Source organism: Taudactylus pleione, unplaced genomic scaffold (assembly GCF_031769625.1).
Source record: "Taudactylus pleione unplaced genomic scaffold, aTauple2 ptg000302l, whole genome shotgun sequence".
NCBI lineage: Eukaryota > Metazoa > Chordata > Amphibia > Anura > Myobatrachidae > Taudactylus > Taudactylus pleione.
This window is the reverse complement of record NW_028284703.1, coordinates 5,028,471-5,054,975: the sequence shown is the minus strand read 5'-3', so window position 1 is coordinate 5,054,975 and position 26,505 is coordinate 5,028,471. Positions and strand designations below refer to the sequence as shown.

Genomic DNA, 26,505 nt, shown 5'->3' with positions numbered 1-26,505 from the left:
TTCGTTGCACATGGTTACTAAAAATCCATGCAGGCTGATTAACCTGATAAGTTCTACTGTCATCTTGATTTAATAAGGGAAGAGGTGACATACAGTATGAACACAAGTAGCTATTGCTTAGCACCTTTGCACAAAGAGCATACAGTATACTGTAGACCATGCACACATTTAGCTCACAAAGTGTTTGTTTTACTCTCAGGCACAACCACAGACATTTGCCAAAGTTATACAGGAATCAAGCACACCTGGACAAATAAGCGATATTCATATTTGCACTGCAAAAGCCACTGAAGGATGAACCCCATTATGTAATGCACAATTGTAAAACGTGAACAATTTACAGCTCCAGACTTTGAAAAAAAGGGGTTTGGAGTGAAATCTTTTTCTTATGTGGGGGTATGGCGTGAACAGCAAGTTCAGGTGGTCCTGGATTTTTTTTTGCATTATTATTATAATTTATTTATATAGTGCCACCATATTACGCTGCACTGTACAGAAAATATTTAACCATTCACATTAGTCCTTGTCTCATTGAAGCTTGCAGTCTCAGGGGCCTATTTACTAAGATTTGCAGGCCCTGAAAATATTGCAGCAGTTTAAAAGGTATGGGGGTGTTTCGTGCCAAATTATAAGTGTATATGCTGGCATATGGACTCCAACAAGAGCCCGTTCCTTCAGTGAGAAAAAGTAAAACAATAGCTACAGTATCACTGTACTTCTGAGTTCACCCCCACTATGCGACTGTGTATACCATGCAATGCAAATCCTGTAATGGGCATCGGGAAGCCCACCAGTTAGGGATAAGAAGGCCCCTATCCATCCGTTTTTACCTCACGGAGGTAAGTGGTCTAATGGCATCTTCAGATAGTATAATCTAAACTCCAATAAGGTAATCCGTTTGGAGCTTGTTAAATAGCACCATTACACAAGCCCCATAGAAACTATTGGGATGACTAAGCACTGTTGATCGGAAGCTTTGAGGTAGCATTTGTCAAGCACTGTAAAACAATAGGTAGAAGCTATGTGGTTGCTATGGGCATTTGTACACTTTTTTCACTGCTTGATACTATATATCCCTCCTAAAATTGCTTTGATAAATAGTACCCAAAATGCCCATCACTCAAACACTAGGGTCCATTTTTGTGTCATCGGTCAGTTACTGTATCATATCTATGTTTTGTGTATTTGGGAAGAAATAAACTCAAAACACAGAGAGAACATGGTAGGGCCTAGGTGAGATTTGAATCCATGACCTCGGGACTGTGAAAGAACAATGGCAACCACTGTGCCACCATGCTACCAATTGTGATAATTTCTGTGCATTTATATGTTGCTATTTAATTTACAATACACCATTAACACTACATATTATTTCATTTGCTAAAATAGCATGAAAAATATAAGTTATAACATGTATTCACTTTGCAAAAAGTCTTATGATCTTTTTTTTTTATGATAGTTTAGAAATAGCATACTTATATTGCTAATTAATTTGTTGTGAAACCTCTCCAGAAAATGTTAATCTTCTTTCTGTACATAAATTTTATACTTTTTCGATGCTTTTTAAACATGGTCAAAACAGTATGAAATCCTTTTCATCCTCTTGAAAAACTCCAATGACTGTTCTATAGTACACATCTAATATGTTTCAAATGTCCAGGGCAAAATAAACAGTGTACCCTCAAGAAACATAAATAAATGTGTTTGTGGAGTAGCCAGTGATTTATAACAGTTGCGAGATTTCATAATTTCATGAATCCGGACAGATCTAAGTCGCAGTTCTAATCTCCTGAGAAAATCTGGATAAATCTGAGTCACGGTTCTGATCTTCCAGTGGTTCAAAATTCGGATTTTAAATCCGAATTTTGTTTTTCGGATTGCAAAAATTACATGATTTTAGCTGTTTTTTTAAAAACATTTTATATATATTTTTTTTAAATCCAAATGCAAAACCAAATCTAAAACACTTGAGGGTGATTTTCCAAAACCAAAAGACACAGATGAATCCAGTTCCAAAACCAAAACATGGAAGTGAACCCACGTCTAGTTTACATGCCCCTGCAGCTCTGCACTTCAGCTACATCTGTCCTTAACAATACATATGAATTCAGCTGCATTCCGGACTCCTACAGTTTCTTCCCTTAGTGATGGATAACAGAAATATTGACATTTGTCAGCACATCAATTCTTAAACCACTTTCTCTTGGGAGTTCTACACAGTACGAAGGAAACACAACAAGAAAATTCAAGTGTTCATCACCATACATCTATTGTTGCTCCAACTCCCTAAAAGGTTCGGAGAGTGGATAATTTGTTTTCTTTGCTAATATTATTTTACAATACAATATTCATACTTGCCTACCGGGAGCCTCCCAAAAATTGTGTGCCACTGCCAGCATCCTGCATGAGTAGGCAAGTCTCCTGGGAGGGGGCTGCCAGAATGTCAGTCAGTATGGATAAAATGTGGCTTAGTGTAATATATTTTAGTGTATGTCACTAACATTACATTTTTGATAATAACTTGTCTGTCCCTCCATAGTACCTGTAGCTTGTAATTTGCCTTTGGTTAGCTTGGTACAGTATATATAGAGAGTCAGAGCTGGCTGTATTGTGTGTGTCTGGTAAAGACACTGTGGTATCATGCAGATAAGCTAAAAGTTGCTCAGTGCAGAGAGGCCATATCATGATAAAGACAGAATACAGTGCTATGGTTAAGGGCTTAAGGAGCAACTGTTTGTCGTGACATGGTTGCACAGTGGCTAGCATTGTTGCCTCGCAGCCTGGAACCCTGGATTTGATTTCAACTGGAGAGCACCCTGTGTGGATCTTGCATGTCCTCAATGATTTGCTCCTTCATTTTAAAAAATACTGCTACAGTAGGTTCATTTGCTTTTAAATAACTGAATTTAAGCTGTGTGTGCAGTGTCAAACTGAGGCCCCACCAGATGAATGCAATGATAGGGGCACATACTTAGGGGTGTGGCCAGCCCCCAGAGGGAATGTGGGCAGCCTTTGCAGAGGCTTGTCTAACAATTAGACAGTGATTGGTCTGGGCCTGAGTCTGGGCCTTTTTTCGAGGGTCCCCACCTCCCCTGAGATCCCCGGCTTGGCCTGACCGGCTTGTGCTGATAATGCATTGGCCCGGAGCCCCAGTGAAAGGGTCTACGGGCTGTGGCATTATTGCCCGGTCCTTTTTGGGTCTGGTGCTGGTTTTAAATATAGAGGGTACCCTACGCAATTTATTCCCACTATATTTAAAACCAGGTCTGGTTCTGCAGCCTGGTGTTGGTTCCTAAATTATGGTGGAACTCTACACATTTTGTTCCCCGTAATTTTAGAAACCAAGAGAGGCTGGCAAGTCTGGGGCTGGTTAAGCTTAGGGGGGGCCCCAATGTAATTTTTTAAGAAACTTTTAACCTTTTCTTTCCTATTTAGAAGCAGAAACATACATGGATCACAGTGATCTGTGTAGGTTTCTGCCAAACTCACAGAACACAGGCAGGTGTATTTATTTGACGAGTTTTCCCTTCTCATGAGAGTTTAGAAACTGCTTGGTAAATTCCAGAATCCTATCTTCACTAGTGAAAAGGTTCTCAAGTTTTGCCAATGGTGAATTGAAGAGAGTTTGCCAACTCTCCAGTATTTTCCCATAGTAAATGAGATCTTTCTCCCGAGTTTGACATTAGTAAATTTGAGAGTAGGAAAAAATGCCCAAACTCTCCAGAGTTTGCAAACTCTCAGCTCAGTAAATTTACCCCTAAGTATAAGTTTTAATAACATAATCAAGTTCATATAAAAAGATACTATGTGCATGAATATGATGTACTGTAGCTCATAGCAATCAATCAGACATTATTGTTTTTGCTGTGCAAGAAAATAATGACATAATGTGATTGGTTGCTATGACAATAGAAGGATGGTGTTAACTACAATATGGGGTTTCACCTGCCTTTGTGATCTGACACAATAGCTTATACTATATGCCAAGGCGAGTTTCTCTTTATACATGTAAGCCTCAAACAATTATTTAGAGGTGGTGGCATTGCAATAACTGTATTTGAACCATTACATATACTTTATAGACTATGCACTGCATATGACAGCTACTTAAATAATCCATTGTTATCATTACACATTAGCAAATATAATGCTTCATGCTCTTCATATTGTACACATAATATGCAGATTTCAATGAATACCATTATTACTATTCCCCGCAGTCATCGGAGACCTCTGCATAGTGGCACAAGTGCCATCACGTACAGGTTACTTTTCCGTTTCAGTGCCTGACATAGAAATTATTTCCAGGTACCCACAGACAACAGCAACTGCACAGGAATTTATAAGCACTTAGAACCAGAGGAATTTGTAGCATTTAATAGCTCTAAAGGTCACTGACTAGTGATTCCTTATACAGATGAGAACAGCAAATGGTTGACTATTGCACATTATTGTGGCTTACAGGCACTACACAAGATATACTAAGTTACGGCTTGAAGATAAAACAAATATGTACATATGATTGAATTTAGTGAATGCACTTAGGGCCTAATTCTGAGATTATCACAAAGCCGATATTTACACAGATGGAGCACTTGTTAGTCACTGTACTTGCACAAAATCCGCAGTGCGCACGTGCAGCGATTTCATTGCAAATACGCTTTTACAGAGGAACCACTCACAAAGTGAGTGACAGGTAGTCAGCATTTGGGAGTGGTAAGGGGAGGTGGGTAGAAAAACGCAGACGCGTTGGACCGTTTAAACGCTGTCTCATGGTCATGCATAAATTAGCCATTGTGATCTCCTCCATAGCATGATCGCTTTCTGCGTGTAAGGAGAGCTGCAGTGTTGGAGGCAGGCCAGATTTGAATTACATGCTGCGTGACTGCCTGATATGCCTCGATGTTTACGTTGATATAAAAAGGCAGCAGGGGGCGTCCCTATGTTCGGCTATGCTTAGGAAGCCATTAGCATATTTTAGCAACTGTGATAGGTGAGAGAATGCAGTTGCGATTACATTCTCGTAAATCTCATAATCAGCCCCTTAATACGATGCACATGAATATACCAACACTGCCCGTGGTACTACGTTTGTGGCGCATATACTGTAGATGACACCCGAGATGCATGAAATCCTCAACCACAGTGAAAATTTCCTCCTAAAAGTGTGTATAGTAGAGGACTCACGCTAAGTTATATTTGGTTTCCCAAGCCCGTTACTGCAAGGGAATTTATCAGATGTGCATCTTCATTCCCAAAGTTAACTTTTAAACACATTGCTGTATGTTGTATACTGTACACCAACCTGAGAAAGTGATCATCTCCAGTGGGAGGTTTATCTTTTTTTAACTCCATTCAGCTACCAGTGAGCATCTAGCTGCTGATAAGAGGTGAGTTATGAGTTTATTCTTCAGGGGATAATAAGGTTATATTGGCAATCCAAGGAGAATTGTCCAAGGGTCTGAAGGAAGTTGTATATCTCTTGCTGCCTCGGTTTAAGTAATAATTATTTTCCAGAAACGTTTAATCAGTTTTGTAAGACTGATATGGTGACCTGTGACTTTTATTTTTATTTAGTTCATATTTTTTATTGTCTATGTGTGTGTATGCGTGTTTGTGTAAACACACATACACACTTTACAGCAGCCTTTTGACCTGTTTAGAAAAAAAATCAAACAAAAAATCAATCTTTCCAGTGTAAAGGTTGGATCAAAATAGTAAACTGTAACTATTCTTGACAGAGTGAGGATAGATTTCAAGCCTACAGGCCATTTTGTGAATATCTGTTCTTGCCCACCGTCAACAATATACTTTCAAAGAAATTTCACATCCAATCATCTGCAGTGGAAAAACAGATTTGCTTTGTTAAAGGGAAAATATGCTATTTCTACAACTAAAATAAATCTTTCCCTTAGGTTTTAGGTGGAAAAGTAAATAGTCTTTTTTCTTATATGAAAAGTTAGAAATAACACAAGGGTTACGATAAAAACAACCATTTTCCCATATGCCCCATTTTCACATCACTTCTGATGCATCTATTGGATTACGTCAAATGTATTATTACTTTTGGCATAAAAATCAAGAATATGAAAGTAAACACCTTGACAAATGTGGCACAGTGTTCTGTTTAAGCACTTAACTGGCTAATATCTTTTCCAAAAAATGCTCAGAAATTGTCTGGGTTTTTTTTATGATTGAATTAGGTGAAGAACATCATTTACAACTTATCCAATACAATTTTATTTTAAAAAATATATATTTTTAACACATAACATTAGTATGGATTTCTCATATCGGTTGTCGAAATATCGGACCATCGATTGTGTTACTGCATTTCCCCAGTTGCTGCTCCTCTGAGCAGCCACCAGGTGGGTGGTCCTCCCGGGCTGCCCGATCAGCATGACAGACACTAGAGGAGGATGCAGGGATACAGATGGGCCAGGAGGTCCCTGAAAGAATATATTTTATCAGCCGCCCAGTGGGCATTCGGATAGATTTTTTGTGACCATGTCAGGTAACACACAGCCTGGTGTGGCCACAAATGGTGCAACCACTATAGGCAACTGGTTAAAGAGGAGATGTATCAAACATTCTAAAGTGGACTAGTGCAAAAGTTACTTATAGCAACCAATAAGCTTCTACCTATCATTAATCAAGTACATTCAATAAAATTATAGCTAGAAGCTGATTGGTTGCTATAGGTAACTTCTCCACCTTCCCTCCTTAAAAGATTTAATACCTCTCCCCCTAAAAATGAAGGGACACTGATAATAAGACTTGAATTGGTCACAGAGAGACCCAATTCACAGTGTTCTGCAATGACCAGAAAATTGTACAGTTACTGCACAAAAACACTGTTTACATGTATTATTGTATTCTTTTAATTGTAGTTGCCATAATAATTTATGCTATAAACTAAAGTGTTATAAAAAATGTTGAAGCCAGTGAAAACTGCACTGTAACAGCATAGACAGAATACAACTCTCTCAAAGGTTTCTCAAACATGGAAGTAATCTTGTTTTGCTCGGCAAGACCATGGAGATATATTGTATACATACCTTTAAACCTTTGCATTCCCTGTTAGGGATATCCTAGGCTAATAGAGATATGTTAGAGCTAAACTTGTGTGAGATTATGGTGATCATGGGTAAAGTATTCTTTCTAAGTATATCATATTTACTTTCTGATATTTGGATCTTAGGAGCTTTAGGATGGTTACAAAGACAATAACCTAATGCTGATGACACTGCATTTGACATGTGGTGTGCAACCAGCTTGCATTGGCTGATGAGGGTGGGGGTTTAGTGGAGGACACTCCATTGAGACCTTTTGCATGTAAATAGTGCAGGAAGCAAACAAATGGTGCTGTCCCACAACAAACGCTACCAAACGTGGTCAAAACTCAGAAAACTGCAGTTTTTGCAGGTTTCACCGCATTCCCCAAGCACCAAGCTCTGGAAAGCTAAATTATCCAGAGCTTATACTCCATAGGCAATGTGATCTTTAGATGAAGTTGACTAATACAGTAGAAGCCTGTTGGCTTCATACCATATTGTTCACCGAGAGGGATCCAATAAGATCTCTCCCATTGTCCCCCATGGCTTGTGCATGTGTTGGCTGCAGAAAGACTCCAGGGTCATAAACCTGAAAGTCTGCACATTATAATCGCACTTGTTCATGCATACAGCGTTACTAAATGCAGCTATATTTGTGATCAGTGGCATGATGTATCGCATCCAAAATGTGATGCTTGATACATTTCTATAAAATATGAAACTGCTAAATTAATTTTCATTCAATAGACCCATATTACCCTTCTGATATGTAATTCAATAGGGTTCAAACTCCTATTACACTGTCCAAGGAAGAGGAGCTTCAGTGCTTTCAGTACAGAGCTTCACAGCCATCCATAGCATTGTCTGTTATGGATGGAATATCAGTCCTGTCCTTTCAGGTAGCACATTAGTTCCATATATTTATTTAAGGAGGTTTGAATTAAACCAAAAACTCAGAGGCAACATAGTACGAGCTTGGACTGGTACTGGTATTGCAACATGACTCGCCCCAATGGCCAACTCTAGTAGCTCCTATTCCAAGGAACTGAGGCTGAAAAGAGGTGACTGAAAACATCAGATACAGGGAGCATTATCAGACCAGAAGATAGTTTTCAAAAGTGGATAATTTTCATGATTTAGGTGGAACTTAATCTTTGAATGTAAGGAGAGGAAAAGAGGTCAGCGGAAGGTAAGCAACAATACATTGCTATTATCCTTACTATATTTCTATAAATGCTATTTTGCATTTTTAAAAGAAACATAATTATCTGATTTACTTTCCTATTTCTATAGTTGAACTTGCAGCACAGTGTGTTCCCGTTTGTGCAGTTACCCTGAGCACACCTAACCCACATGACCTCCATTCATCTTCAAGCACAATAATTAGAGCTATTCAAATTTATTTGAAATTGATATCAAATAAGAAAAAGTAATAATGCCAGTCTAACCTTCCCACACCATGTTAATGTCGGCGTGTGTTCCTTTTTATCCCTAGATGACAGATTACTTGAATTGATAGTCTTGCTTACATAAGAATGAAAATGTGGAATTAAATCTAATTGTATAAAACTTTTAATTTAAGCAAATAATAATTATTGTGTAGACTTGGGTAGGGAGTGATTTGCTAACAGAGTAACTCTGCTCTTTCCTGCTGGTTGCAACTATACATGAACTATTTTTCTGTAGCATGAGGTTAGTGAGAAACACATGGCTCTGATGTGAGAGGTTAATGTTAGACCCTCATTAAATCATCTTTCTGGAGTTAGCGCAATAAGCTAATTATGCATTCAACTTAACCAGGAACTCTGCTTATTACATCAGATAATTTTTCTCTACTGGGATCTATTCTTACATATATATATATATATATATTAGGGATGTGCAGGCTCGGATAGGTTCGAGTTTGCACGTGGAGTTCGGATTTTTCCCTCCAAAAAAACGGAACTCAGAACGAGGCAAAACGTCATCTTACATGGACGAACATCATCATTCCTGGACAAAAGACCAGGAATGATGATGTTCGTCCATGTAAGAAGACGTTTTGCCTCGTTCTGAGTTCCGTTTTTTTGGAGGGAAAAATCCGAACTCCACGTGCAAACTCGAACCTATCCGAGCCTGCACATCCCTAATATATATATATATATATATACACTATATATATATATGTGTGTATATATACAGTATCTCCATAAGACACGCACTCATTCAATATAAATACTGTTGAACTTGTCTGGGTGTGTCAATTCCGGGAACGCATGGCGCAGCACAGTTCGGCTAATAGGCTGGAGCTTAATGGTAGAGAAAGTGACCAGTCGGTAGCCTGACATTTTATGAGAGAAAACAATCGTTGGCCACCTTGACCTACAAAATTATGGACCATATTCCACCATTACCGAGAGGAGGCAATAGAGAGAATCTTTTGCTTCAATGCGAAGCTAAATGGATCGACCGGATGAATTATGTTGCCCAACATGGATTAAATAAGGGCTACTTGACCAAGAAGGAAAGTGATGGAGTGCTGCATCAGATGACCTGGCCTCCACAATCACCCTACCTAAACCCAATTGAGCTGGTTTGGGATGAGATGGACTGCAGAGTGAAGGAAAAGCAGCCAACAAATGCTCAGCACCTCTGGGAACTCCTTCAAGACTGTCGGAAAACCATTCCAGGAGCCTACCTCATGAAGCTGATTGAGAGAATGCCATGAGTGTGCAAAGCTGTTATCAAAGCAAAAGGGGGCTACTTTGAGGAATCTAAAATATAAAACATATTTTGATTTGTTTAACAATTTTTTGTTTACAACATAATTCCATATGTGTTCTTTCATAGTTTTGATGTCTTCAGTATTAATCTACTATGTTGAAAATAATTTAAATAAACAAAAACCAGTGAATGAGAAGGTGTGTCCAAACTTTTGACTGGTACTGCTAAACGTGGTCTAGAACCCAGGAAAACCCACTATTATAGGCTTACAACCTGGATGTAGTCCGAGAGAGGTTAGTGGGGGAACTCCAAGTACAGAATCCGTGTTTCCTGGAAGCAGGGATGGGTTACACCCTGCACACTTCAGAGAAAACTTCCCTATTTAGCTGAGCTAGAGAGAGTGGTCAGTGCCCCTGATGCCAGCAAGTGGCCAGGTGATAGTCAGGCCTGTGGAAAGTTAGGTAGCATTGTGGAGTCCGTGCTGAGCAAGGTGAACAATAGGACCTGGGCAATGGTGTGACCAAAATGATACCAACAGGTTGAACACTGTATGCGGCTGTGAGAGAATAAAGGCCCTCATTCAGACCCACTCGCAAGCGGGCGCACGTACGTTAGGCGTACGTACAAAATTATTTAAATTCAATGGCTCGCTCGTATTTTCGTTCGCATCTAAAATTCCTCCCTAAACTCAGACGACCCCTCCTCTAACTAACGAGCGTGCGAAATAGCGAGCGTACATCCCCGAAATGGCTTGAAGGGAACGCACGCACAAGTATAAACCGGAAGTGGCCTTGTCAGATGTCAATTACCTGCTCCTTTATTCTGCCTACCTCCATCAATCGTATCATGCCAATCAATGTATCAATTAGCTTAATTGTTTTTTTTTTTCAACACAATGCAAGAAACTTTACTCTTGTCCGTGTTTGTGTTTACCCGCAGAATACGTACGGATGGAACATTCGCTTTTATTGTTCCAAAAACATGTGAACCACAATTAAACAATTGTTCTATTGCTGTGGATCCCCGCATATTTCCCGGGGTTCATTTCTTTATTTAAATTTGCTTACGCATGTCACTGCATCAAGCCTATCATAACTCTCCAGAGATTTCTAGCCCTGTTGAACACATGACTCATACACTAACCAATAAAATTGCTCCTGTTAATTTCCAAAATACATTAGCCAATCAGAAATTTTTTGCACACTTTATCAAAAATGATTTGTATGAAAAACACCATTGCCATCATGAGAGCCTCCGCATTCACCAGGCGCGAGCTGCTGGTGCTTACGGAGGTGATGGATCGCCGTATCACCAGCCAGCCTCCACCCATCACCAGCCGGCAGAAGCACTCCGCGTATGCGGAGGCACGGTCCCGCCTGCGGTCCTTCGGTTCACGCCGCAACATCGGGCAGCTGGAGCGCAGGTGGTCAGACCTGCAACGGCGAACGCCCCGCTTGCTGGCATGCTTTCGCATGCAGATACAGGAAAGTAAGTGTTATGTATTGTGGTTTTCATGTTTGTGTTTGTGGGGCAAACTGCGTGTGTATGTTTTCCTGTCTGTCCTATTTATTATTTGTCCTCATATCTGCGTGTGCATGTTTTCCAGTTTGTCCTATTTATTATTTGTCCTCATATCTGCGTGTGCATGTTTTCCTGTCTGTCCTATTTATTATTTGTCCTCATATCTGCGTGTGCATGTTTTCCTGTCTGTCCTATTTATTATTTGTCCTCATATCTGCGTGTGCATGTTTTCCTGTCTGTCCTATTTATTATTTATCCTCATATCTGCATGGCCATGTTTTCCCTCTATTTCTGTTTTTTTCATTCTACTCCTATTTGCATGTTTTTTGTTGGTGGGTTTTTTGTTTTTTTTTGGGCCCCGGATTTGGCCAGAAACTAACCTCAATTTGTTTGACATATTTTAGGTGGACAGCCAAGACTACGCCGTCACCGTCCGGCCAGACGGCGTTCCCGCCCACTATCCCCAACCCCCAGCCAACACTCCACCCCAAATATTTCCCCTATACCCCACTCCTCCCCAGCCTTCCAAGACCCTCTCCCGGAACTGTCGGGCCTCCTTCCCCTCCGTCCCACTTCCCCCTCTCCTCCACCCACCCCTCTTCCAATTACCCCCTCCCCGGAGTCCGTCATTACCCCTCCCCGTTTTTTGGGGAATGAAGGCTCCTCCGAGGAAGAACATGGAGGGACTTCCGGAGCTCCCGTTTTGGCTCCCGGTATGTTTTTCTTTCTCATTTTTTTTAAGCACAAACTGTTTGTATGTAATCATGTGTCGTGCCTTTATTCGTGCTTTTTTGGTTTACTTTTGATGATTTAGCAGTTTGCCTTTACCTCTTCCTGCTGATTTCAACATACACATATCACACCTGTGGGAATTTGTACATAGGCCTTGTATTTTTGGCAGCACCCCCTTTTTGTTTTGGTTTCCTTTTTTTAGGTTTAGGAGTGATTTTGTTTTTTTAATGTGGATTCCCTATTGTTTTATTAATCCACACACTTTTCGCACCCACAGAGGAACAGAGGCGTCGGCAAGAGGTGGACGAATGTGTTGCCCAGATGCGCCAACATGTCATTGGCATTCTTGTGGGCCTTGACCGGCTGTCTGGCATCCTTCGCCAGTAGTTTTTTTTGTTTATTTTCGTTTTCTAAATAAATTTTTTAGTTCTAATATACGTTCTGGCTCATTCTTTTTTTCCAAAACAAAAAGAGTTTTCCCTGACATAAGTAGACTGTTCCTGCAAGGATTTCCCTTTTTTAAAAGTAAGATTGTGTTTTGTATTTGTATGTTAAACAGCCACAAGAAACACATAACAGTATCAATGTCATTTCCCTTTTTGGGTGTAGTGTCAATTAGATATTTCTACATTTTACAGGTTCCTAGTTGGTATGCAAGCTGCTTAGGCCAATCTTCCAAATCCAAAGGTTTGGACAGGCTTCCTTTTGGTGTGGGTTGGGAACCTGAAAACATATTTCAGTTTACATCAACTGGTGTCAGTACTGGATTACCCCTTAGTCAAATGTAAGGTGTGTTAACCTGGTTACACTTGCTGTTAACGTCCAAAAAAAGGAAGACCATTTCACTCTCCAAACATTTATTCACAACATAAATGAGAAATCAAAGTGGTCACTCCCAAAAAAAAAAAACAGTGATAATCTCAAATACAACACATACAAATAAAATATTTAAATAAAAAAAACAATCAAGAACTGGTTGACGAAGGACCATGCCAACATGATTCCACAAACATGGCGTTGCAATATTGGTTCCAGAATATATGCCCAAAATCACCAGATCCAGGTTTGGTAAGGGTAGCAGGAAGTAGTGAGCGTTGGAGTGCCAAAGATTATGTGAACAAACAGAAGATGGTGAAAAAAATAAAAATAAATTAGATGTTCGCAAACAAACACAAACACATTAGGTATAAACACTGTAGTTTTGGTAAAACTTACCTAAAAAATCTGGCCACCACATCATCGCGTATGGCCCCCCCACATACTGACCTCCGACCAACCTCGGGGGGGCCATCCTCAGGTAAGGCATCCTCTGGCTGCATTGGGACACCACTCCTTATGGCAATGTTGTGAAATATGCCACACAGGACCACAATTTTCGACACCATATCCGGCAAATACATCAGCTCGCCACCAGAGCGGTGGAGGCATCTGAATCGGCCTTTTAAAAGGCCGATACAGTGCTCCACCACTTGCCTGGTGGCTGTAAGTGCGGAATTATACTCACTTTGTGGGCCTGGTGTGGGAGCCAAATAAGGAGTGAGCAGCCAGGACATGCAAGGGTATCCACTGTCTCCTGTGAAAAATAAGAGACAACATCAGGAACACTGTGTATCAAGCTTAACATTGTTATGTACTAAAGGTCTCCACTTACCCAGAAGCCACGCATCACCAGCTTGTAGGTTGGTTAATTTCTGCCATATCCCTGATTGCCGGATGACGAAGGAGTCATGTGCACTTCCTTGTAATTTAGCATTCAGGGACAGGATCTGGAGGGAGGCATCACATATCACCATTACATTCAGGGAGTGATAGTGTTTCCTGTTTCTAAATATTGCCTCCAGCCGTGCTGGAGGCTGAAGTGGTATGTGAGTACCATCCACAACCCCTATGATGTGTGGGAAGCCAGCTATTTGGTAAAAATTGGCCTTGGCCACACTAAGGGCACCCATATCCAAAGTCATTTTAATAAAATGATGGAGGTGCTTGAAAAGTGCCTCCATCACTGCCCTCAGGATCCGGGAAAAGGAGGATTTGGAGATGCCCGCCACTATTCCCACCGTTGTTTGAAACGATCCTGAGGCACAGAAATGTAACACCGCCATAAATTGCGTCAGTGGTGGTATTGCTGTTGGACTGTCAATTTGCCGCTCAAGATCACTTTCTATTAATGAGAGAGTGTCTATGATGATTTTGGGAGGTAGACGGTAGCGTCTTAAAACCTCATCATCGGGCATTCCAAAAAGGGTGACACGTGTTCGAAATATCTGGGGCCTTGCATGCCTACGATGCCTACGCCTGGGACGAGATTGAGGTTGGTCGGCTTCCGGGAGCAGGGCCAGAACAATTCGACCCAGATCTACCTGAAATTCAAAGTTTACAATGTAAGGCTTTTGAGCCACCCCAAAAGTAACATAAAACAACTTAGCTTTATGATACCATCCATAGCTGCTTACATGCCGGGGTATTGTCATGATACGTCAAAACTGTAAACAAGCCAAAAATTATACATCAAAAATTTACAGGGTGAATTTATGTTTGTCAAATTGGTGCAAGCCAAAACATAAAATAGGCGAAACACACATTTGGGCATCGATCAAAACGACATTGCACACCGTACGTCAAATAGGGGTCAAATGTAAGCCAAAAATGGAAAAGGGAAAACAAAAACTGGTTTACATGATGAATAAGCATCCCAAAATGCGCAAATTAGTTCGCAAATGCAAGTCACTAGACCAACAGTGAAAAATGCGCTAATTAGTTCGCAAATGCAAGAAAAATAATGGACTTACCAAGAGCTAATAGAAAAGATTTCCCTCAAAAAGGTCTTTGGGTCCGCAAGCCAAAAAAATCTAAAAGAGATGAAATTAGTGTTAAGCTGAAAATATTAAATTAAAAACAAGAAGTAGACACCAATTGGCCACAAGTTAGACTTCACCAAACTTACCAAATCAGGAAACGAGGCCCAAATAAACAACAAAAATGCGAACGGATAAAAAAATAAACTGTAGCAAACCCAAAAAATGCCAAAATCCGCCAAATCCTCCAACCGTAAACCACAAACTCCAACCAACTTAACCGCCAATAATCCAACAACGCAACCTCGAATCCACACACACCAAGCCATAAATAGTGTTTATTTTCCCGCACAAATTAAGGATGAATCATAGGGACGCACAATCAATGATGCGGCCGCATACTAAGGACGCATGTATAAATACGTCACGAAATCACATTGAATTTCTGGATGATTTCATGCTGGAAGCAGAGACATGGCTTCAAACCAGGGAAACAATGGGCAAAATTCCGGCGGTAAGGCCTTCATGCATTTTGTCTCAATGATTATTTTCAAACATAATATTGTGCAAGTTGTGAAGTGGCTAAATCAGCATATTTACCCAAATAGGTGAGGACGATGACATGGAAGAGACTGCTGGCCCCAGTCAACCCGCCAAAGCTGCCAAAAAAAAAAGGCAGCCACAATTCACAAGAAATGAGATGGAGGTTTTGATCCAGAAGTGTGTGGACATCCTGCCCCAGGCAGACAGGAATATGAGCCAAAGCCAGAAGTGGAGAATGTGGGAGGAGGTCGCCGTTGCTGTCAATAGGGTGGGTGATTATGTCCGTCTAGCCCGGGATGTAAAAAGGCGGTAAGTAAACACTTTCCCACCCTATAAACAAGCCCCATTTTAAACAAAAGGATAATGGTTCCAATTTCATTCCACAGATGGGGTGACTTCAAATATTGTCTCAAGCAAAAACTTGCCGACAGGGCTAGGCATGCAAGGGGGACAGGTGGGGGTCCCACCCCTGTGTCATTGGAGTTGACAGACTTAGAAGAGCTGGCACAGGGGTGTGTGCAGCCTGTGGAGGTGTTTGGCGTGTCCAACATGGATACGGACATGCCAGACTTTGCGGCTCCTCATGTTGGCCCAGGTAAGTCTTGTGATGTCACCAACTCTGAAATGCTATTGTGCCAATATGTAGATTCTAATGTGACTCTTTTCTCATTTTTCCAACAGAGACACAGGCGGATGAGTCTGCTCCAGAGGGGAGCCTTGGCCGCAGAATTTCTGCTGGCTCTGCAGGGGAGGAACCAGTACATCCGGCTGAGGACCCTGCAGAAGCCAGTCCAGGGCGTGCCCCCTCGCAGGCAGTGGGCCTCCTCACAGAACTCAATTTAAAATCGGATTTCCATACGGAGATTCTGCAGAGGATGGACGCCAGTCTGATACGGGTGGCTGAGGCCCTGGAGCAAAATGCTGCGGCCAACGTGACCATTGGTCAGGCCCTGGCGGAAAATACCAGGGCCAACATCCGCATCGCCGATGCCCTGGAGCAGCTCGTTCGCCAGCACATGGTGGAGCCGACCTCCCTTCCTGCCGGAACATCAGGATCCTCCACCTCTGGCACAACATCAGCCAATCCTCCAAATGTGCCTAGCCCTGTGCCTAGTCCAGAGGCCATAACATCTGCCTCTGGACAGGCCAGCCCGATGGCATCCCGGACCCGGTCTGGCGCCCACCCTCCCCCATCCAAACGGGCGAAAAAACGGTGACAGCAATGGCGACTTTTCCCACACTCCTTCTGTGCTTGGCTCATATTCCTTTCTGGTCAAAACTTCCCTCTCCTTTCTTGTGAAATGTTTTTAATTTATTTTTGTACGTTTATGTTAGCAGTTATTGTTTATTTATTTTTGTGAAAAAGTATCTTTGCCAGAAAAAAAGGCAACAAAATATTATGCCAATTGGTTTGTGTTTAAACAATAAATTTATGATAAAAATCTGACATTGTATTGTGACATTATTGTACAAATGGGTTACATTTAATCCTGGCCCTAAAGGCAAAAACTGACCAAAAAAACAATTTCATTTATTTTAAAAAAAGGCCTCTTGAAGGAACGTTTAAAAATTCACCTAACGATGCAAATTCCACAGTAAAAAAAAAAAGGGGAGCTAATTAAAACATGATGACATTATTGTCACAATAGGCCATAAACAACAAATTGAGGCCAAAATAAAACCCCAAAAATGTACGCAAATTGATTGTGTAATCCTGACATTAGCAGGTATGATTTCCACCTGCGTACGCTTTTGTGCTATCCCAATAAACTGCTTTCCAAACACATACCAAGCCGGTTTTCAATACAACACTAATTGCTTTTGTGACCACCCGCGATTAATCGCTGCAACATCGTGGAGTCCCGGGACGGAGGAGAAGGCCATCGCCAATGTGGTCGAGTAATCCAGACCCTAAGCTGTGCGAGCATTTTGAAGGGAAAGAGGATGTTCCAGTGACGTATGAGACGGTCCGAACACATTTGACGTTCGCATCTGCTAATGTATGTACGCCCCAAAAATGCCTCGCCACGCCTGCGTTTTTCCAGCTCCACCCCCGTGAACACCCAAAAATGCCCTGTTCTGCCAATCACATTTGACATGTCACTTCCTGTACGCTATTTTAGGAACGAGAGAAAAAAAGCTTGCAATCTGCCGTACGCACATGCGCAGTGTAACACCGACGCATGCGCGGTTAGTCAACATCGGAACGCAATGAGCGTACTGTTGTTAACGTGCGGCTCTGAATGAGGGCCAAAGACCACTATAACCTTGCAAAACTGCCAGTGTTTGTGCTCCTTTCCACTAAAGTGGCTCACTATATACAGTCAGGTGCATAAATATTGGGACATTGACAGAGTTTTCATATTTTGGCCTCTATTCACCACCACAAAGGCTTTGATATGAAACAAACAAGATGTGCTTTAACTGCAGACTTTCAAATTTAATTTGAGGGTAATTACATCCAAATCAGGTTAACGGTGTAGGAATTACAACGGTTTCTATATGTGCCTCCCACTTTTTAAGGGGCCAAAAGTAATGGGACTATCAACTCAAAAGCTATTTCATGGACAGGTGTGGGCTATTCCCTCGTTATTTCATTATCAATTAAACAGGTAAAAGGTCTGGAGTTGATTCTAGGTGTGACATTTGCATTTGGAATCAGTTGCTGGCGACTCTCAATATGAGATCCAAAGAGCTGTCACTATCAGTGAAGCAAGTCATCATTAGGCTGAAAAATCAAAACAAACCCATCAGAGAGATAGCAAAAACATTAGGTGTGGCCAAATCAACTGTTTGGAACATTCTTAAAAAAAAAAGAACGCACCGGAGAGATCAGCAACACCAAAAGACCTGGAAGACCACGGAAAACAACTGTGATGGATGACAGAAGAATTATTTCCCTGGTAAAGAAAAACCCCTTCACAACAGTTAGCCAAATCAAGAACACTCTCCAGGAGGTAGGTGTTTATGCGTCAAAGTCAACAATCAAGAGAAGACTTCACAAGAGTGAATATAGAGGGTTCACCACAAGATGTAAACCATTGGTGAGCCACAAAAACAGGAAAACCAGATTTGAGTTTGCCAAACAACATCTAAAAAAGCCATTACAGTTCTGGAACAACATCCTATGGACAGATGAGACAAATATCAACTTGTACTAGAGTGATGGGAAGAGAAGAGTATGGAGAAGGAAAGGAACTGCACATGATCCAAAACATACCAACTCATCAGTGAAGCATGGTGGTGGTAGTGTCATGTCGTGGGCATCTATGGCTGCCAGTGGAACTGGTTCCCTTGTATTTATTGATGATGTGACTGCTGACAAAAGCAGCAGAATGAATTCTGAAGTGTTTCAGGCAATATTATATGCTCATATTCAGTCAAATGCTTCAGAACTCATTGGACGGCGCTTCACAGTGCAGATGGACAATGACCCGAAGCATACTGCAAAAGCAACCAAAGAGTTTTTTAAGGCTAAAAAGTGGAATATTATGCAATGGCCAAGTCAATCCCCTGACCTGAATCCGATTGAGCATGCATTTCACTTGATGAAGACAAAACTGAAGGGAAAATGCCCCAAGAACAAGCAGGAACTGAAGACATTTGCAGTAGAGGCCTGGCAGAGCATCACCAGGGATGAAACCCAGCGTCTGGTGATGTCTATGCGTTCCAGACTTCAGGCTGTAATTGCCTGCAAAGGATTTGCAACAAAGTATTAAAAAGTAAAAGTTAGATTTAGGATTGTTTAGTTTGTCTCATTACTTTTGGCCCCTTAAAAAGTTGGAGGCACATATAGAAATTGTTGTAATTCCTACACCGTTCACCTGATTTGGATGTAATTACCCTCAAATTAAATCTGAAAGTCTGCAGTTAAAGCACATCTTGTTTGTTAATTTCAAAGCCACTGTGGTGGTGAATAGAGGCCAAAATATGGCAATTCTGTCAATGTCCCAATATTTATGCACCTGACTGTATATATACTCTACAATAGCTAATATCTACTTCTACAATAATATATATCCATGCATTCAGGGGCAACAAGAGGGGTTGGAGTCAGGTACAGATTACCCAGACCAGACCTCTGTGGGAGCCCTGGAGTGAAGGGGAGGTGTAACCATGCTCCCTCAGTGCTTTGACCATGGCAGTGCACAACATAAGATTATATACAACATGACTGGACATGGTCATGCCACACCCAGCGTTGGTCATTCTCCATTGCATACCCAGGCCAGCAGACCTATCTACATTACATAGATTAGATTCCTCTTTACTTAGACGTTGTTATCTACTGCAGTCGATATATGTATGATTGGCATTTACAAAACTCCATTCAATTGGGTGAATTTTTTTTTTTAAATGATTTTCGATTGGAATCTAATCTTTTGGGCCTATACATCTATACTGTATCAGGACAATTTCCAGTTCTGCCGACACCAGGGACAGGGTATTGGAGAAATCAAACATGTTAGACAATGTCAATTCCCCGATTCCGACCCAAAAATGGACAAAACCAGTGAGTCAGGGATTTTAACATGTTGAAATTCCCCAATCATCTTGACTGTATGTTTCACAGATTAATATATTCCTTTTGCTTATTGCTAAAGATGGAAGATCTGTCTGTCACCAATATATTCAAATAGTACAATATTTGTAACAGCCAAAGGGATTAGAAACATGCATGATATTCATTAATTTTCGTTAAATATAACATATGTGTCTAATTAAACAGGGCATAAAATGAATGCTTGGATTAATATTAATTTAATTCAAATAAGAAACATCTTGTCCAAACCATTCGGCAGCAATTTGCTGAGATAATCTCGGTAACATGGCAGCACATCTTGACATAGTAGGACACTATTAAAATTCTTAAACATGTTTGAAAGAATCAGCAACTTCTTTCTCTGCACCTTAGGCTAAACCGAGTTAAACAGCAATTGAACATATCTCAAGAAGCATCTACTGCCCCAAGGCTTTGACTGCTGTCATTTTGAATGTGGCATTATCATGTATCATAGGGATAGTGGATGCCATCTCAGAAGCAGTCTAGCTGAAACAAATCAAGCATAAATCTTCTGTTTGGGACTTGCACACAGTGATACAGTTGCAATTCTCATTAATTGCTTGTGGACAAAAAAATCAGTCCATGCACATCAATCTAGGGGAGCAAAAGTGAACGCTTTCACAACTTTTTGTTTTAAAGCTTATTGTTATAGATCTACTGAAATAATATTTTATTTCTTCCTATACTATAGTAATGTTTACTTAGCAAAATTATATACACTTATTTTATTAGCACACAATTTGTATCTGTTTTGTGTTTTATTACTGGAGTCATGTTTTAGATGCTGTTTTGCTTTTATTCCACAACGTCGACTAATTTGTTATTTCTCACTCAGAACAAAAGGTAATTGTATGGCCACTAGTTAATACTGCAGTCCATACATGTATGATTGGCATTTACAAAACTCCATTCAATTGGGTGGCCTTATGCTCTAGAGGACAGCCCCATACTGTAATGTGGTACCTATGAAAATCTGAAATTACTGAAACATGAATAGAAACTACAGTAGTGTATGTGTATCCCTCCCTTCTGATTGCAATGTTACAGTAGGACCTAAAGGCAGCCCATCCCAATAATGACACTATCAATGTTTCTGGCCTTCTCTTTACCCTCTGCACAGTATACAATGGAATAATTTTTTGGCAGAGCAAGTCTATCTCGTCTGATTAAATTGTGGTTTCTACTGAAAGAAAGAATACCCATTTCCCCCAAAGCAAAAAAAAAACAACAACATTTTTTTAAATGATTTTCTATTGAAATCTAATCTTTTGGGCCCATACATCTATCCTGTATCAGAACAATTAACCCGTTCTGCCGACACCATGGACAGAGTATTGGAGAAATCAAACATGTTGGACAATGTCAATTCTCCGAATTCCGACCCAAAAATGGTCAAAATCGGTGAGTCAGGGATTTTAACATATTGAAATTCCCCAATCATCGATGTCCGCCAATCAGCGTTTTTGATCTCTGATTGGCGGATTGGATCAGCATCGGCAGAACGGGGAAAAGCGCCATAGATGTATGGCCCACATTACACATGAACAAAAAAAAAGCTACTGTAAAGATGATAATGTGAATGTAGTTTTCCAAGGATGACCTACAGTACTGTTGGATGTACGAAATAAAATAGACAAATTAACTGGCTAAAAATAATTATCCATATTGTGTTCAGGTGTTTTTTTTAAATTAAAACAAATATATATGTATTATCCCATGCAATGAGTTTGTCAGTGATCTAAGCAAGCAAAATTCAGAATAATATGCACCACCTATACTATATTTGCACACATCCTGAATAAGGACAATTTGAACACCCCAAAATGGTATTTTAATGTCATGTAAGAATGTTTTTGATTATCTTTTGCACAAGCTGTAACATCTATTCCCCATTTGTGTACAATAGCATGGTCACCAGGGCACAGGTGTGAACAGATGTGAAGATACTGCTGTTTTTGGCTCATCCTCCAGGAAACAGCTCTACTCATTCACAGGGATGTCAATGGAGATTGTATTTGTTATTTATTTTTTCAGATCAAAATGCTGCATTTCCCACCTCTGAGGCAGATTGGAAGAGTATTTCCCCAGCGTTGAGAGAAGCGTCTTCCTGGAAAAGGTTCACTACAGGTGGCCTGGCTCTCATGCTCTAATAAGCCCATGGGTGGCAGCTTTGGTTTACTGTCACAGCCTGGAAAGTAAAAAATAGAGCCGTGGTCACTGACTGTGGATAGCTAAATTAGTGAAATTGATGGTTTTAGGGATGAACCTGGTAGTGTTAATAAAATAAAATACTATCTTAAAATGAATAAGAAAAAACAGAACAGAAAAACAAAAAGTTGACAAAACAATTCAACATATATATATATATATATATTTTAAATGTAGGCATATTTGCTGCTCTATATCATAATCCCAAATAAATATTCTACAGTATTTTCAACATTCATTTATCCATTTTTAACAGTGCTTTACTTTATGAAGCGACCTTTGTCTTGAAGAGAAATAATTAAATTCTTTTTTTTTTTCACAGAAACCACAGTAAATCATTAACACTGGTGATTTAAGTCCCTTTTTACACTGATGCCAGAATGGTCATTATATTGTAATTAAAAAGGCAGAAGGCCAGCAGAGACATTCCAATCCAGAAAAAAATCTAATTCTGAAGAATTGTAAAGCCAACTGCTTTTGTGCATCATACAGATTAACATAAATTGATGTTGCACTTTATTCCAGATTATTCAAACCTGTTTGACACGACACCACCAGTTTGTGATGAATTAAACAATTGAAGTCAAAGCTATTTTTTTAAGCAGCAGTTGGTTATGTCATTCAATTTTCCTGTAATCTTAAAATATACTTAGAAGATCCCAATCGTCCCAACAGATACATAATAAGGGCTGGTGTAGAGCGGGAAGTAAGATGGGTGTGCTTTAATCAAAATCAAAGTGAATATGCGGATCTGTATGCATCTCAAGGTGCGAAGACATCTGCATCAGGACCATTAGTGCCTGGTTTACTGCTAGTCATCATCATCTTCAATTGTATACTTGTGCCTGCCCTGTTCTAGGTGCAAAATGTATACCTTCTAACAGAACACAAGACACGCTAAACCAGGGGTCAGGGAACTTTTTTACCTTTTACTCCAAAATATATTTAGATACGCCAACGTTACCCCCTTGATTTGAAAGGAAGGAAATCATATAGTAGTGCCCCCATATAATGCCCCTGTAGTAGTGCCCCCATAGTTATGCCCCTGTAGTAGTGACCCCATATAATGCCCCTGTAGTAGTGCCCCCATAGTTATGCCCCTGTAGTAGTGACCCCATATAATGCCCCTGTGGTAGTGCCCCCATATAATGCCCCTGTAGTAGTGCCCCCATATAATGCCCCTGTAGTGCCGCTTGCACAAAAAAAACCCACTTACCTCAATCCCCGCTCCTGCATCCGCCGCCGTCCTATCTGCCCAGCTGCTCCTCTGAACTATGGGAGAGACGTCATGACGTCTCTCCCATAGTGCGCATGGAGAGAGCCGGAAGCTGGAGCTCAGAAAAGAACTCCAGTCTCTAGCTAACGCGGCAATGCAGGGTAGGAGCCGGGCGCTCGCTGGTAATAATATCTCGGCGGGCGTTCGGCTTAGAGCCTCCCTGCGGCACAGCCGGGCATGCATATGAATCATTCTATATTATAGAATGATTCATATGCATGCCTGGCTGTCCGTCCATTACCCCCAGGAATATAATTTTTACTCCATGTGGGGTCATTTACCCCTGTTCCCTGACCACTGCTCTACACAAACTAGAGTACGTGAAACTCTGCAATGGTCCCATAAACACCTACCGATACAGTGAGGGAGATATATCGAACCTTTTAAAGAGAAAAAGTGGAGAAGTTGCCCATAGCATCCAATCTGCTTATAACTGTCATTATATAGAATGTACTTGATAAATGATACCTAGAATCTGATTGGTTGTTATACTCATTTTCTCCACTTTTTCTCTTTAGAAGATTTGATACATCTCCTCCAGTGTGACATGCAGCACAGAAACAGTACTACAACATATGAATTATATGAATTATATTTAGAGATGCACTTAGATCCCCGTGTTTTGGTTTTGGTTCTAACTCATTGTGGTTTTTTGGTTTTGGCAAAACCACCCTCAAGTGTTTTGCTTTGGATTTGGATTTCTTTAAAAATGTATCAAAAACAGCTAATGTCAATGTTGACCACCTTACAGCACCTGAAATCGCAATGGAGGAGATCCAGTTTTAGATCCGAATTCTGAATTTGGCAAGAAGACCTTAAGGCCCCCATACATCTGCGACAGATCATCGCGATGTAGCAATCCTGCAACCCGGCATTTCAGGATTGTTGAAATCCAACATGTTGGATTTCACAGATATGCCAATCATGATCAAAAAATTATCATGATTGGCAGATCGGTAAAATTTAAAATGTAGAATTTCACCGATCCTGCGATGGATCGCAGAACATCGATGGGCACCAGGCGGCATTTCCGATCCCATGTATGGGGGCCTTTAGTCGAGACTCAGTTCTACTAAGAACCCCAAACTGATCTGAGCTGGAACTGTGCTCGACTCAGAACCCCAAAGTGATCTGAGCTGGAACTGTGCTCGACTCAGAACCCAAAAGTTCAGGTGTGTTTTGTTTACAGCAAAACCGAACCGCTCATCTCTATTTATATGGCTATGCTCCAAAGCAACTATTATATTTTTCATGGAAACTTGGGCAATAATCTTATAAGTGATACTATGTAGCTCAGCTTTCTTTACAGGAAACCAGTAATGCTATTCTATTTAAATTACACTATTCCAACTGCAGGATGAGCCCAAAAATCTTCAGGAAGATCCCAAGTCATTGAATTCTTCAGTAAATATGATGACTATTCTTAGAAAATCTGGACACATCGATGTTTTATTAAAGACGCAGGTAAAAATATAAAATTATTGATATGGATGTTATGGATGTTATTGATATGTTGTTAAAAAATAATACAAAATCTAATAATAAAAATATAAAGATTAAACCTTATTTAAATTTCTGGTTATCTGAGAACAGTATAGATGTGTACTAAATGGTTACAAATAAATCCATGTATGCTGAATTGCCGGTTCTACTTTTTATACTGAGACAACTGACCTTTCTAATCATAAAGTAATTCCCCAGATTTTAATTTCCTGGAATTAAGTTTAATTGTTGCCAGCCTAGTGGTAATCCAGTTAAATCCTTGGTTAGTCACTGATTTAGTTACATCAGTCAAACAGTGACAGACCTTTCACAGAAGAATATTTTAATGTGGATTCCTGAAGTAGTATAGACATTAGGATGTAGAACACATTTAAGCTGTCTAATTGTTCTGCTGTTCTAATGATTAAGTATTAATCTGTCACAATGTCAAATTGTTCGTTTACAAATTTATTTCCCTGTAAAATATGTCTCTGTTGAATGAATATAGAAATCCTTAGCTGAAACAATACATTGTGCAATTAGAATGTCTTCACTCTAAATCTTTGAAAAATAATTAATCAGCACTCCTCAGTCAACATCATTTCCAGGATAATCATTGTAAAAATGATGAGACTGCAGCGGTATGAACTATGAAGTTATACACGATGCACAGCAGACAGGTAATATTCCTTACCAATCATACTCTCTAGTCACACAATTTACAGCAAATTGTCTACCACACTGGTGATAATAAGCTATGATATTTGTTAAGGTGCATCTAGGGAAAGTACATCGCTGAGTATCACAAAAATATAAAAAAACCCTATCTATCTATCCATCCACTGGCGTCACAAGTGGGGTGCGGGCCGCACCCGGGTGTCACCAGCAGAGGGATGACACCAAAGTGCTGGCTCCCCATCAGTGACAGGAGCCGGGTGCTGCATTACGTGCAGCACTCGGCTCCTAGCACAGTGAGGGAGCCGGCACTTCATACAGGCTGGTCTCCGAGGACAGCCTGCACCTCCCGCTCCCCCAGTGAGAAAAAAAAACAGGTGTTCGGGGCAGGCAGTGAGGCCACGCCCCCACCAGTGTGGCCACGCCCCCACCCATGAGGCCACGCCCCTTAATTTATCAGCGCACGGACAAGCCTGCCGCACCGGGTGTCAGACAGGTAGGGACGCCACTGTATCTATCTATTATTATCTAGCTATCTACATATCATCTATCTATCTATACATTATCTATCTAACTATCTATCTATCTATTAGAGATGTGCGGTTTGGTTTTACTTTGATTTCTTCTGATATGTTCGGTTCTCATAAACGGCATCATATTGTCTATCCGGCTGTCACGTGTTTTGAATAGCCCAATAAGATAAATCTGAACTAATCCGAACTTGCACTAATTTGGCGATAAGAACCGAATAAAACCAAACCCGAACATCTCTACTATCTATCTATCTATCTATCTATCTATCTATCTATCTATCTATCTATCTATCTATCTATCTGTCTGTCTGTCTGTCTGTCTGTCTGTCTGTCTGTCTGTCTATCTGTCTGTCTATCTATTCTCATGCAACTTCATGGAGAGTAGGTAAGGATGGTACAGCTATGAGCCGAATCTGAG

The 26,505-nt window shown here is 40.5% G+C and overlaps 1 protein-coding gene across 4 annotated transcripts in view; it reads right to left on the bottom strand.

Moving 5' to 3' along the window:
* Positions 1-26,505, bottom strand: part of PCDH7 (protocadherin 7) — a 797,933-nt gene that overhangs the window by 5,755 nt on the left and 765,673 nt on the right. For 2 of the 4 annotated variants that reach the window (XM_088482963.1, XM_088482964.1), the window contains one exon: positions 21,970-22,101. The exons of the other annotated variants lie outside the window; for them this stretch is intronic. In XM_088482963.1, the coding sequence (XP_088339089.1) occupies positions 21,970-22,101 (132 nt within the window). The remainder of the gene's footprint in view (positions 1-21,969; positions 22,102-26,505) is intronic. 4 annotated transcript variants of the gene reach the window in all.